A 15,310-nucleotide genomic window follows, 5' to 3' on the forward strand; every position below is an offset into this window, starting at 1 on the left:
GAGAGTGATTTTTTTTTGGGGGGTTGAGGAGGGGGACGAGGCAGAGGGGAGCCACATGCTAGTTTGCTGTTCTTGTAAATTTTCCCTATCATTCTCAATGTTGAGGCCAATGGCTACAATTAAGTTTCTTCCAAGGCCTGGTCAGAATTGATGCCTGAAGCCCAGTGATTGACTTAGATCCGCACCTGCCTAGTCTTGCCAGCATTTCTGCTGTTGGGGAGACTTGAGTCCTACCTGTGCTCCTACTGAGCTTCCTCCTGGAATCCAAGGAGGATGTTTTTGCTGATGTTTCTGGTGTTCCCAGCTCTGGACTGCATGTGCTTGGATTTATTACTCAGTCCTCAAGTCACCGTTTAGGGTCTACTGATGACACACCCTTTCCAGGCTGTCCTATACCTGCCCTGTAAAATCAGAATCTTCATTTTGTGCATCTGCTTGTAAGGCTAAGCATCCATCCTGTCTTGAATGTGAGTCATTCAAATTTATAATAGACAAGTCCAGGGAGGAGGCATGTTGAAAAGCCTGGTCGTCTACTCTGGGGAAGGTCTCCTTACTGGGCAGACCATCTTCCCCAGCCGAGGAGTCTCCTCAAAGCCCCCTTCATGTCCCTGTTCCTGAGGCTGTAGATAAAGGGGTTCAGCAGGGGGTGACCATCGTGTATGCCACAGATGCCACCATTCCGGTGTCTGCTGAGTAGGAGGAGGAGGGCTGGAAATACACTAGAAGGAGTGTCCCATAAAAGAGAGTGACCACTGTCAGGTGGGAGCCACAGGTAGAGAAGACTCTGTGCTTCCCCCCAGCAGAGGGGATCCTGAGGATGGTGCGCATGATGTGCACATAGGAGACCAGGATGCAGCTGAGGGCACCACGCCCAACGGGGCCGCTTCAGCAAGCATCATGATCTGAAAGATGTGAGTGTCTGAGCAGGTCAGTGTGAGGGGCGGGAGGAGGTCACAGAAGAAGTGTGGGATGGAATGGGAGGCACAGAAGGAGACTGAGACATCAGGAGAGTGAGTGGGAAGGCCAGGAGGTGGGAGCAGAGCCAGCACACAGTGACCAGCAGCAGGCAGCGCTCGGGGCTCACGATCGTGGTGTAGTGGAGGGAAAGGCCAATGGCCACGTAGCGGTCATATGCCATCACCGCCAGTAGGAAGTCATCCAGCAGGGCCAGCGCCATGAAGAAGTACATCTGCAGGAGGCACCCGGTGCGGGAGATGGTGTGGTGCTGGGTCTGGATGTTCACCAGCACCTTGGGGACGATGGTGCAGGAGAAGCAGGTGTCGATGAAGGACAGGTTGGCCAGGAAGAAGTACATAGGGGTGTGGAGGTGAGGGTCAGAGTCAATGGCCAGGATGGTGAGCAGGTTCCCCAACACAGTGACCAGGTACATTCCCAGGAAGATCCCAAACAGGAGAGGAAGCTGTTCTGGATGCTCAGAGAGGCCCAGGAGCAGGAGGTCAGGGATGCCGGTTTGGTTTCTGATTTTCATTTAAAGTAGAACAATTGGAGGAAAATCTTACCTAAATATACATAGACTCCACAAAGTTATGGTATTCAAAGCCTTTTTTTCTCCATGTTCCTTTTAAATGTCAAAGAAATATACTGTAAACATGTACAGAGGTAAGAACTATGGACAGTGATGGGAGATTTTTTGGGGGGTGAACTTTGCATATTCGTACATTGTCCTGTAGACCTCCTGGATGAGGCTGAACTGGAGATTACCTGGGAAGAAACTTCCTAATTCATAGTTCACCCCAACCACCCATTATGGGAAAGCTATCAATTTCATTGTCACGAGAGGTTTGAATAAGACATTGTGGGGAATATGTATTTACTAAGAAATTATTAAGAAGAGTTCTCTTTCTGTCTCTGTCTCTCAATTGACGGGTAGAGAAGCCTTAATCAGCATTCCTGTCAGCAGCATCAGGTCCTTAGGAGTTTGGCCTGGGGTCCTATAGACCAGGTGGGAAACCTTTCTCTGCCCTTTCTGAATGTGTTATTCTTTGCAACTTATACACCCTCTTTGAGACTCAGTTTCCTAGACTGTTAATTTGACTGTTAATGCAGACTTTGTAAACTTATGGATAAGGAATGAGATGACATATTCAAAATGCTAGCACAGAGTAGACCTTCAATAAATTGTGATAACAGTTATTAATATTGCTAATAATTGTAGATAAAATGGAACCTCGGGTTCCTGATGCACCAGAAAAATGTTCATGGACATGCCTCTCATCTCTAAATCCCCACTGCTTTTTATATTTTGGGTGAATTATTTACATCCCCTGAGCCTCATTTTTCCTTCATCTGTAGAATGTGGACGTAAGCCTACCATATAGGACTGTTGAAAGCATCAACATGCCAGAATCCATTAAAGGGGTTTTCAGGACCTGTGATATAAAAACCCAAATGAGAGATTCTGTCTTATGCATTTGGCTGGTGTGGAAGGATGAACACACCAACAGGCAACACCAGTGTGTGCTAATATCATGCTCTTTGATGTGGGCCTGCAACCCAGTCCCTCTGGGTTTGACAAGCTTTCCTTGGCCACTGGCTCTTTTGTGCGCTAAAATGTTGAGTAAGTTTGCTTCATCTTTCTGGCCTCAGTTTCTGCATCTGCTTGAAGCAGATAACTGTAAGGTTGGAGGCATCGGAGGGAGGGCTGAGCACTTCCGACACTGATGATGTGCCAAAGTCCCCAACTGCTGCCCCCTATCAACCTGAAAAATGTGCCTTAGGCTAGCCAATCCTCATGCCCCTGTAAATCTAAGCTCTGCCTTCCCCTACATTCTTTAAAAACTTGCTGCCTGCCCTGCTGAGCGTGACTTGCCCGGCCTATGACTAGCCAGACCAGGGAATATTGCCAAGGAATTGCACTCAAATAAACTGCCAGGCCCTTTGTTGCCTCTCGTCGCCTGCTTATTTCAGCTAGAATTTATCTTACAATAATTGCCTAATGCATAGCATTATCATGAGGATTAAATTAGTAAAGGATTGTGCAGAACTAGAATGATGATGGGCTTATATCAAATGCTCTTTATGTTTGCTTTTCCTGATATCATTGTCTTCTCTTGAAGGAGTTTCTGGAGTGACCAACTAGTCGTCTGTGTTTGCCCAACACTTTTCTGCTTTCACAACTGGACATCCTACTTCCCCCAGTCCTGGCACACAGGGAGTTTTCTTGGTCACCGTCTTTGGAAAGTTGGGCTCTGAAAACTGTAGTTTCATATGTACAGTTGTAAGCGCCATTGTCATCAGTACCATCATCATGACCCTCGGTGGCAATGGCTCTGACCTAGTAGTACTATGACAAAGCGTCCACTTGGACAGGTCATGCGTGTAGACCCAGGTTCGAATCCCAGCAGTACGTCTTGTAAATCATTTAGTGTTTCAGAGCCTCAGTTGTAAAATGAGCCTAAATAAACCTATCTCACATAATTCTGAGACGCTAGGTAGAAAAATGAAGTAGATCTTGCTAAACTGCCAGTTGTGGAGATTGTTACTCTCCTAGGCTGATTGTGAGAGCCACTCACGATTGAGTGGACTGACAGTGAATTCTATGCATCCAGGGGTCCTGAGCACTGTTGATGTCCACTTACAGTGTCTCAGCCACTGCCAAGGGCCTGGAGCCTGCTGATCTGGATTGACTTTGGGCTACACTCTCAGGGAGTTCATGAGTATTAAATCAAGATCCTTGTCATGGTGTTAAGAAAGCCAAGTTGTATTCAGCTGAGAGTGAGGAAGGGCCAGGAAAGAAGTAATAGGGGAGGAGGCAGGTGTGTGGGGTGGGGAGGGGGTATGTGGCAAGTGTCTCCCATCACTGGGCCCCAGGCCTTACCTGGCAATTCCGACCATCCCCACATCCTGTCACCAGCACCAGGTGCGGGGTCTGTCTCACCTGTTTGGTTGGCCTTCCCTTCTTCTCCTCGAGAGGGCTTGCTAGAACCACCCTTTCCTTCCTTTCCTGTAACAGCAACACAGACAAAAGGCTCATGGCTGTAGCAACCTGTCCTCAGGAACAGAAACCAGGAGGAGTTGTGGGCTTTTCACACAGAGGGTCTCCTGGGACCTGCTTCCAGATCTCCTAGTTAGAAACGAGATGGGGCAACTGTCTCACCTCCTAGTTGCCCCTTCTGGGCCCTGGGTTTTTGAGTCTCAGCACGGTCAGGAATACCTTTTTTAGGAGTGAACGGATCTGTGGCCCTGGAGAGCCCTGCTCCTCGTCCCCCTCCCTGGGCACGTCTGTTGGGGGGTCCCCTTTCCTCCTGCCCTACCCTGCCATGGAGTCTCTGCACACAGATGCCTATCCTTGTAAAGAGAAACTATCATTTCTCAGAAAATAAATAATAAATACATCAAATAGATCTGGGGTAGGGTGGGCCGCACAGCTGTTGTTTTCACATTCCTATAGTTCTGCACACAGACTTCTTCCCTGGCTTTTCATCAGAAGAACTCTAACACAGCACTGGTCGTGTATGTGACACCCATGAGCCAGAGACTGCAAAGGAGAAAGAAGGAAGCAGTGTAAATACAGTAAACTATCAGTATCTATGTCTCATTTATTACCAAAATGTACAACTGCAGTTGTCTCACACCCACTCACTGCACTGTAATTAATTTTGAATACAGGAGCTGTGACTGATATATCTTTGCAATATTTTCATTGCGGGCTGTAGTTCCTGGTGCGTAGCAGGAACTGGGTCCGTGTTGAGTGAACGAATGCTGAGAAGTATGCTATTCTGCCTTCCTAATCAGCTTTTTCAAGGCCCGATTCATGTCCTTGTTCCTAAGGCTCCAGATAAAAGGCTTCAGCATGGGGGTAGCTGTCTGCATGAGGCACTGTGAAAGGGGATCTTCTTGCTCTTGCTCAGCATGTTTGCCAGCATCCTTGGCACAATGACATGTGTAAAGCAGATGTCCACAAAAGACAGGTCAGAGAGGAAGAAGCACATGGGGGTGTGGAGGCGGGCATCCCCCTTGGATGGCTGTGATGATCAACGAGTTGCCAGCCACATTGACCAGATACGTGGCCAGGAAGCTGGCAGAGCTGCACCTGCTATTTGGGGTCACTGCTCAGTCCCAGAAGGAGGAAGTCATTGATGTGACTGGTTTCCCCTTGACGTTGCTGTCCGGCAAATAGAACATCGGAAGGGATGTTGGGTGTGTGTCCTGGCTGGGGTCTCCAGTTGTTGTAACTTCCTGTACGTGGATGGCATAGTTGACAGGAGTAAGCACTTTAGTGTCACACAGGTCTGGCTTTGTCACTGATTTACACTGAGCATGAAGTAATTTCCTTCCTGAACTTTCACTTCCTTCATCTATAGAGACAGAAGTTATTAAATTTACCTCCTCAGACCATTTTGTTTGGCTGGGATTTCTTTCTTACTGGCTTCCCCAAAGTAGTTATCAGAAAATCTTAACGTTTCCCTGAAGAAAACACATATACTGTAGAGATGGTATTCCTAGCTCCAACCTCTTTGAGAAGAGCTTGTGGAATGGGTTTGGGAGTTTGAATAACAATCTGATCAGGAGTACCATGAAACTAGAGTCTATGATCCCTCAGGAGGTGAAACTATTATGGGGGGGCAGCACCACTTTCTGGAACTCTGTGGCAAAGAAGGCAGATCACTTCCTGGCAGCAGAAGGGCATCCGTCTGGTTTGGCTAAACTTTTTATTTCATGCAAGTGGGTGGCATTAAGAAAGCCATAACGAAAGTAATAGTTGCATGTCTTAACAGTAGATTAGAGTTTAATTGAGTCATGGGTGGTCGTCTGAGCATGAGAACCTCATACAAGGTGCAGACGTGCTGGCCAATAACACCGAGGGGATTGGATAGCAGAGTTCTGGGCTTCAGGAGCTGGATACCTATCCTTGAGATGGGCAAGAGGAGCAAGATCCAGACAACAAAGCAAGATTCCAGTTTGGGAGGAATTGTGGCTCTGCCCAGCAATTGAAAAAGGCAGAGAGTCAGCTGCCATGCACATGATCAGAAATCAATTACCTGACCTCATGCTCAAGATCAGATCCTGGCTGTCAGGCAGATTGACATGATTCTGGGTCACTCAATGTGTTCCTTGACTTGAGCTCCTAATGTCCACCTTGCTTAGGGTCAGGGTTAGTTCTAGAGGAGAACACAGGGAACAATCTGCAGATGTCTGCCAGTGACCCTGTCAGATAAAGGGAGAAAGGGGATATAAAGTGAATGAGAAAAAGTCAACCCAAGGACACTGAGTACCAATGATTTTTTTTTTGGTGTTCAAAATACTCAAGTGAAATCCTTTGCATTGCTGGAAAGATTCCATACTGCCTTGATCTCTCAGTCACTTGCCTAAGATGCAGCAGCACATGTTCATGAAGCTTATTTCTTCTCCCCAAAGTGCTTGGAACTTTGGACTGAAGTGGTTTCTCCTACAAGGAGAGGCACAATGAGACACGATTGACACGGAGAGGCCCAGGACATCACATCTGCCAGGGCAGGAACCGGTCTGGCTGTTCAACACTGCTTCCCCAGTTCAGCATTGTGTACTTGTAGCAGGTGACCAATAAAAATGCTAAACACCTTGTGAGTATATACCATGTCCTAGGCAGTGTATGATGATTTAATCCACATAAGAACTCTGGCAGCATACAGATGAGGAAATTGAATTGCAAACTTATTATAGAGTGTTCACTAACTTTCTCAAGATTATATTACTAGGAAGTGAATGTAATTCCAACCCAAGTAGTTTGGCTTCAAAGTACACTTCTTAGCCATATACCACATACCTCTCTGCCTTTTAAATATTTGTTAGTAGGATAAACTCAGATCGGACAAGTTTAAAGCACCTTCAATAACTGGGGTATGTTACATGAGACCAGAGTCGGATTCTTTGGATCAGGAGAATTAGTGGAAATAGTCCAGGATTTGGATTTTAGTCCTAATTTAGTTACTTACCAGTTATTCCACTTGGAAAACCTTTCTGTCTCATTTATTTTTCTCAAAGAAAAATGAGAGACGTATAATACCATTTCCATCAATACCATTTCATTTTGGGCATTAAATGAATGAAACTGTCTGAAAAGTGCTTTGCAAATGAGTAGGTGCTGGATAAGTATTAGGTGTATATGTCATATATAACATGAGTGGTATACAATAAAATAATCCTTATTTAATATATACTTCCTGGCTTAGCTGGTTAGGAGAAGAAAGTGAGGAAGAGAGACAGAGATAAAGTGTGTGTGTGTGTGTGTGTGAGAGAGAGAGAGAGAGAGAGAGAGAGAGAGAGAGAGAGAGAGAGAAGTAGTTCAATAGTCACTGAAAGGAGAGCAAGGTCAAAGCTGGAGAGGTGCAGAACCAGAGGGAGTAGAATTCCCTGGTCAGAGAAGGGGAGGGAACAGAGATTCCAGTGAGCTTCCTGCAGTAGTGATGGGTAAATTAAGGGGCCCCATATGCTGACAGCCTGCCCACAACCGGGTCACGAAGAATGGTATCAGATAGGCCAGCAAAGCCCGATGACCTTCCTTCACCCAGTGTTTTTCACTTTCTCTAAAGTCTGTTCATGTGGGACAATAGCTCCCCAGTTCCTGTCATTACTTCTGTGCATCCTCTTTGGTTGTGAGGCAGGCTGTTTGTGAGCTGAGACAGTGGGAGAAATGGAGAAGAGCACAGGCGAGGCAAGAGGGCAGGAGGAGTGTGTGTGTGTGTCGGTGTGGGGGGTTCAGGTAGTCCAGAGGGTTTTGCGCAAGAAGTTTTAAGCTAAGAAGCAAATGATGGAGTTTCTACTCAATAGTAAAAAAGCCCAATTAGAAAATGGGGTAAGGTCTTGGGTAGACATTTCTCCAAGAAAGATATACAAATGGCCAACAGGTATATGAAAAGATCCTCCAAATCACTAATCATCAAGGAAATGCAAAGCCACAATGAGACGTCCCCTCACACCTGTTGGGATGGCTGCTATCAAAGAACCAAAGGACAAGAGTTGCACACTGCCGGTGGGAATGTAAATTGGTGCAGCCATTATGGAAAACAGAATGGAGGTTCATCCAGAAATCAAAAACAGAATTACCGTATGATCCAGCAATTCCATTTCTGGGAATATAGCTGAAGGAAATGAATTCACTATCTTGAAGAGGTATTCGCACCTTTCTGTTCAGTGCAGCTTTATTCATAACAGCTAAGATGTGGAAACACTTAATGTTCACTGACAGATGAGTGGTTAAAGAAAATGTGGCATATATCTGCAGTGGAATATGATTCAACTTCAGAATAGAAGAAAATACTGCTGTGGACCATGTGGATATACCTTAATGACATTATACTAAGTGAAATAAACCAGCCACAATAGGACAAATACTTGATGATTCCACTTATATGAGATAACTAAGACAGTCAGATTCATAGGACGAAAGAGTGGAATGGTGGTTGCCAGAGTCTGAGGGGAGGGGGAAATGAGGGGTTACTTCCCAGTGGGTATAAAGTTTCGGTTAAGCAAGACGAGTAAACTCTATAGAGTTCTGTTGTTCAACCTGTGCCTAGAATCAACAGAGATGGGCTGTGTGCTGAAAGATGCAAAATGGTGACAGCACAGAGGAGGCTGAGGACAGTATTAAAGGACTTCAGGCTTGGATGGGGCGTGACTGGGTGGAGCTCAGTTTCCTACTCTTTGGAGTGCAGCCTCATTGCTAGGACTGAGGGCCCTGAGTCCCTAGTCCTGGGTTCAAGTCTCAGCCTCACCAAGTTTGGGCACACTAGCTTGAGTGAGCTGCTTAACCTATAAACGTTAGTTTTTTCATCTTTACAAATAAATTATAATAGGATCTGCCTCCAGGAACTTACAGGCATTCTCACAATATGCATGTAAATCAGTAATTTAGCTAGACAGACTCCTGATAAGCATCAGCTGTAATTATCTCTGCTCTTTAACAACATTTAAAGGATTGGTGTATATAAGACTTAGGAAACTGGCACATCATAGATGTTCAAGAAGTGCCTGAAGAAATACATACAGACCTAAGTAATCTCAGAGCCAGAAAAAACTCAGAGACCATCCCTTTCACCCCACCACCCAGAGCAGGAAACCTCTAGTAGCCCTGACAGTGGTCATCCAGCTTGAATACATCTAGTGACAGGGAACTCACTGCCTTTTAATTTTTACCACAAAATAAGCCACATCTACATTTTTGGCATTAAAGTCAAGAGCCAAGAATTTAAAGCCCACAATAGTGATAGCTGAAGTCAGTTAGGACAGTATCCTAACTTCTAATACCCTGTCTTAAGTGACTTCAGTTATCACCAGTGGCCACATGGCTCTTCTCTCACTTGTGGAATTGTTGATTTGTTAGGTTTCCACAAGCCCTTCCTGGGTGCCAGCAGTCATGCCAGTTCTGGGGACACAGAGCTGAGGATATACCAAGTTACCCTGCAGATATTTGCTGACAGTGACCATGTCTCCCTGAGTGTGTGCATTTCCAGCTACCTCCTGCCTTCTGTGGCCCTCCCCCAGGACGCAGCTGCAAACCCTGTCACATCTTTCAGATTTCCAGCCACCCTCTTCTTCTGTCCCACGACTGCCACTCCTGCAGGACAGACATGTCACGAGTGAGATGGAGTGCGACTAGGGAGACTCGGGAGCACCAGGAGTTTTCTTCTTCACCCAGAAAAATCTGCTTTCATGTGTTCTAAGGATTGAAAAAAAGGATAGTTTTGGAGATAAGCTTCGAGTGTGAAAAAAGTTTCAAAACCTCAATTGTAATCTATGCCATCAGTTTGCAGAGAGGCGTAAGTGGGCAGTTGGTCATGGAATATCGCACCATGAGTTAATAGCAGAACTGCTCTGGCAGACCAGGCCTTAGGGCTTTTCTCCTCCCTCACCTTTCTCATGTTTCTGCCTTCCCCACCCAAGCTGCTCTGAAGCTGGGCAAGGCTGTGGACATGGATTCTCTTCAGTGCGAGAGGTTCTTCTAGAGCCTCAGACAATTAGTCACTTGTTATTCTAGTCATTTCTGAAGAAAGCCTAGGACTTCGTTCTCCCAAGACGTGGGGGAGAATGTATAGAGTCAAGGGAAGGGTTCAGGTCTTCTTTGTTGATTAGTCGGTCCTGATACACCAGTCAAGTTGCCACATCATTTTGAGTCCAGTTGTTCAGAGTTTAAAGAAAAAGAAGTAAATATTTCAAATATGGACATTAGTCAAAATTTGTGTTATATGTATTTCACTACAATAAGAAAGCCAAAAATAGTTTTTACCAGTCCTTCAGACTGGAAATGAGAGAAGAAAGCCATTAAGGCATCTTCCAGGCTAATCATACTGCAGTATATATATATATATGTATATTGTAGAACAAGAAACCAGAGAATACTTACTTCATACTAATTTTCCATGCAAGTATAAGAAAATTACCATATTTCAACATAACAATTCATTAGATGATGATGAGGTTACAGAGATTATAGTGGGTATAAACAAAGTTAATACAATCACAGTAGAAGTACAGAAAACAAACTGAGTTAATCTCTGTAAATGTACATATTTATGTCTTAAGACCACTATTTTGACATCTCCATATTACTATTTTGAGGTCATGAATTCCCTGCTCTGGTCTTCTGGGTTGCTCAGGGGTCTGTAGGCCACAGTTGGAGAACCTCTGATGTAGAGAAAGGCTCTCCTCTTCGACTGATGCATTATTGATGTGCTCAGCCTGAAATGACCTCTTATCTGAATTCATTTGGGTTTGAATTGTCCATATTCACATGGTACCTCTCCATATGCACTGGGATGCAAGGTAGGTAAAGATGGGACAGGTCACCTTTTAGAGAGAGATACTGGGGCTTAGGGAAGCAGTTATAATAAGATTCCTTTCTGAATTATCTGTAAAAGTCCCTGGATTATTTGCAAAATCAATTGTATGAGTAGTGTTTCAAACATGCTGTTTTACTATATACTGATGCATAGTACTGTGAGGGTCAGTATATCCTGTCACCCCTATTAGGGTGTAACTTTCAGAAAGCTGAGCCTGTCTCCCTTCTGTCTCCTTATCCTCTATTGTTTCTATAAGAGTTTATCTCTGCGTATATTGACTAATCTGTTATCAGCTCCTTCCTAGGCTAAGTGGAAAATAAAATAAAATGAAAAATGTGCTTCCCAGGTTTCTAGTAGGTGTACAGTGTTCAGACAGGTTTAGTACCATAATATTCCAGGGTTGTTCCTATGTTATCTGTGCCTATATAATATAAAACAATATTGCATGGTGGTCACAAATCAAACACCTCTGGGCCTGCATGTGAGATATTCCACTGGTGTTTTGGGAGAGATTCTCTGACACTCAGTCGCATCTGTGGAGCAATGTGCTTGTGTGTCAGTGGGTTTAAAATATCTTGAAATAGTAGAATCACATGGGTAGGATTCTACAAAAACTATTCTTGTATGGTGAAGTGAATTAGAACCCACCCAAAGGGGCCAGAGGGGAAAACTGTATCCATAGTCCTTGGAAGAGACCTTGACAGTCTCTCTCCTGCCATATAGATAGCTGGGACACTGGTTGAATATAATACTCCTTAGTTTTTAATTAACTAAAAGGTATCAGCAAGCTTATTCTATTTCTCATTATCTTCTCCCTTTTTTTCCCACAGCTTATTGTTGTGGTGTCTACATTATCAGAACATTTACCAAAGCATAGCACACTCTTTCCCTTATAATCATGGGTTAGGGTGAGTTCATTTTTCCTCAGCTTTATTGAGGTACAATAGACATGTAACATTGTAAGTTTAAGGTGAACGATGTAATGATTTGATACACCACTGATTGTATCTAATTTCTGAAAGGCCTTATTTTATTGTTACCGATGCTTTCCAGCAATTTCCAAGTTAGCTTCTGGGCTCCCTTGTTTGGATAGCAGAAATTTTGTTGAAGTCTCCAGATCCTGCTTGCCTACATCAACTCACTCCTTCTGGAAGGTGAAAATTGCCTCATATTGCGGCAAAGGCAACAGTCTAGACTGAGAAGGCTTGAGCTGCCTGAGGGCCTGACGAATAACTCTTTCAGGGCAACATGTGACCTCACGGTCCTTTGTTATCTAGAATTCCCTTTGGTGTGAATTTGTTGGCATATCTGTGGGGTTATAGATAAAAGATATTGATTTCTAAATGACTAATGTTGCAAAAAAAGTTTGAGACTGAGGGAAGAGTGAGATCAGAACTAAGAACGTATATTAGATTTCCTGGGACCGAAGGACTTAATTAGCTTTATAAGTTACTGGAGGGCATAATAAATAACCTCATTTATTTATATATGTCAGGCATTCATTGCAGTCTAGAGTGGTTTATTGTACTTGGTTAAACATGAGGAAACTATGGCATGTAAACAGGAATTGCAAAGTGCATAGACCTTCTAGGCCAGTGTCCCCAAAGCTGAGTGATTGGTGGGGGACGGTGCCCAAAGTCAGGTGTGCCAGTACAAATAACGAAGGCTACTGGAAATTGAGTTCGTTTCCTGAATTGCTGGTTGTTTCCTGATAACTGAAAAAGAACATAGTGACGGCAGTAGCAGGCATTTGATGTTGGGCCCTAGGTTTCCCTGTGTCCCATTAAGCCTCTGTGTAGCTCTTGTTACGTTGTTAATTCCAAAAGATTTGTATTCATCTTAAGCTCCTGCCATCAACAAGCTTATGATGCAAAAAAGTTGATGGTTGATAAAACCTGATGAAATAACAAAAGGAGACAAAAGCATTCAAAAGGGAGTATATTTCTTACCTAAGTATTGTTATTGACAACATTATAATCTGGGAAGGTTCGACTAGCAGTACATTCACACTTAAGTATTTGTGTGTCATTGGAGCTGTGTAGTTGTCATTAGATCTGTTCATCCTGTAATGCTGGCTCCCCTGTCACAGAGACCCTGCTAGATTGTATCTCCTGGCTCCCTTGTGTTCGGTGCAGTCATGCGATGAGTTGTGGACAATGAGTTGTGGCCAGAATGGTGTGAGTCACTTCTGGACGGAGCATTTAATTGCCAGTGCAAAATAGTCCTTGAGTTTTTCTCCGCTTCTGAGAGAGTGATTAATGATTCAAGAAGCGACTGTTCCATCACTCTGCTTCCTGAGTGTTTCAAGTGAGTAGCACCTTTAGACTTTTCAGTGGTGGACATGCAGTGGGAATAAGAAAAAAAACTTTTGGGTTCAAGATCCAAAGATTTTGAGATTGTTTGTTACCTAGCACAACACACAGCCAACTTATCCTGACTAATACTCATCGCACTTTTCATCATATGAAAGGCATTTCAGTGAGGATTATGTCCACATGCAGAAAAGAAGAATTAAGAGGGAAGGGAAAAGGGGTCCATTGTACCTACAGTTCACACTGTGATGACACTGCTGTTGGTGTGGATGTAAATCTGTTTTGTAGATTCTTTTATCTTTTCAGGTTTGTTCTCCCTGCTCTCAAGTTGAACAAGTCACACAGGGTTTTTCAATGTCCCTCAAACATATTCCCGTGTTCATTGCCTCTTCCTGCCTGGACACTTTCTGCTATTTGAAATGCTGTGCCATTTCCTTATCCTTTGAACTTTCGTCTTTCCAGATTCAACTCAGCCCTCCTGTAACATCTTTATGTTGACAGGTAGTAACTGCACTCATTGTGGTGAGGGCTTAGTAACATGTGTAACTGTTGAACCACTGTGTTGTATACTTGAAACGAATATAATATTGTATATGAACTATATTTCAATTTAAAAAATTCAACTCATCCTTAAGGACATCTTAGGTCATTCATTAAAGTGTCTTCCCAATTCCCTATCAAATCCCTATGAGTTCTTATTCTAAAAACTATAGGTCTTTATAATTCTTTGAGTACTAACCAATGTTAAGCTTACAAAAGAGTTATGAAGCAAACATTTTTCCTAAAATCCGGATTCCCAGTAGTACCAGACCTGGTATTAAACATTTACTTGGTCAGGTTACTGATAGAAACCAACTGTTGTAGCTTCCAGGCAATGCTCTTACTGCTGTTCACACTACCTCTCGTGACTTCTTTGGGTGCCATCTGAAAAATGGGTAGGCAGCAAAAATAACCAGGTCATCTCTTAGCCCATCTCCCAATTATGACATTCTATTGTGTTCTAAGTGAATTCGGTCCCTTAATTTCCTCAAAGCCCTCTTCATATCTTTGTTCCTCAAGCTGTAAATGAAAGGGTTCAACATGGGTGTAACTAATGTGTACATGAGTGCAGCTACCCGGTCCTTCACCCCTGAGTACATGGACAGGGGCCTAAAATAGACATAGATGACACTCCCGTAGAACAAAGCCACTATGGTGAGGTGAGAGCCACAGGTAGAGAAGGCCTTCCACTTCCCAGCTCTAGAGGGAATTCTGAGCACAGTGACAGTAATTCGCAGGTAGGAGAAGACAATGCATAGGAAGGGGGTCATGATGACAGCCAGCGTCTCGGTCATGACCACAGTCTGGCTGGAGGATGTGTCAGAGCAGGAGAGCTTTAGCACAGGCTGGGTATCACAAAAAAAGTGCTTAATAACATGGGAGGCACAGAAAGACAGGCGGGACATGAGTAGCACACGGAGCAGGGAGTGCATGTGGGAGATGGAACATGAACCCAGAAGCATGAGGAGGCAACGCCTTGGGCTCATTACCACACCGTACTGGAAAGGGTTGCAGATGGCTACCAGCCGGTCTATGGCCATCGAGGCTAGTAGGTAACTGTCAGTGTTCCCGAAGGCCATGAAGAAGTACATCTGGGCCAGGCAGCCCACATAGGAGATAGATTTTGTCTCTGATAGTAAATTCACCAGCATCTTTGGCACAATGACTGTTGTGAAGCAGGTATCCATGAAGGATAAGTTGCTGAGAAAAAAGTACATGGGGGTGTGGAGTCTGGAGTCAGAGTGCGTGGCCAGGATGATGAGCACATTCCCCACTATGGTGACCAGGTACATGGCGAGGAAGGTGGCAAAGAGGGGTTTCTGCAGCTGAGGGTCGGGAGAGATGCCCAGGAGGATAAAGCCCGAGGTTCTGCTGCTGTGGTTCTTTGTCTCCATGCGTGTGACTTTCTGGACAGGGTTTGGAGAAGCAGTGGGAGAGATGTGAGGGGCAATTCATCAAGATAACTTCTTCCCTAACCTCCAGCCTATAAAAAAAGCCCACTGGTACTTGTTAGCATCTTAAAGAATATTTAGTTTGAGAGACTACAGAGAACAGGGAGGATAGTCCAACAAGAGGAGAAACTGAACATTCCAAGCTGCTTCCTAAATGAGAAGTTTATGGTCCCGTATGTATTTAGGAACTTCCTTGTAGCCTAATATGTCTGAGTTTTTGTCAGTTTCT

At 44.3% G+C, this 15,310-nt stretch overlaps 1 protein-coding gene and 1 pseudogene across 1 annotated transcript; both read right to left on the reverse strand.

Annotated features, from left to right (window-relative positions):
- Positions 1-550: 550 nt before the first annotated feature.
- Positions 551-1,390, reverse strand: LOC140848084 (olfactory receptor 1N1-like; annotated as a pseudogene).
- Positions 1,391-8,636: 7,246 nt separating this feature from the next.
- On the reverse strand, positions 8,637-15,024 carry LOC140844946 (olfactory receptor 1L6-like). The gene is made up of 2 exons (XM_073218112.1): positions 14,114-15,024; positions 8,637-8,670 (listed from the first exon to the last, which is right to left on the reverse strand). The coding sequence occupies exons 1-2, from the start codon at positions 15,022-15,024 to the stop codon at positions 8,637-8,639; spliced, it is 945 nt and encodes a 314-aa protein (XP_073074213.1).
- Between the last annotated feature and the right edge of the window lie 286 nt (positions 15,025-15,310).

This window comes from Manis javanica, chromosome 2 (assembly GCF_040802235.1).
Source record: "Manis javanica isolate MJ-LG chromosome 2, MJ_LKY, whole genome shotgun sequence".
Lineage (NCBI taxonomy): Eukaryota > Metazoa > Chordata > Mammalia > Pholidota > Manidae > Manis > Manis javanica.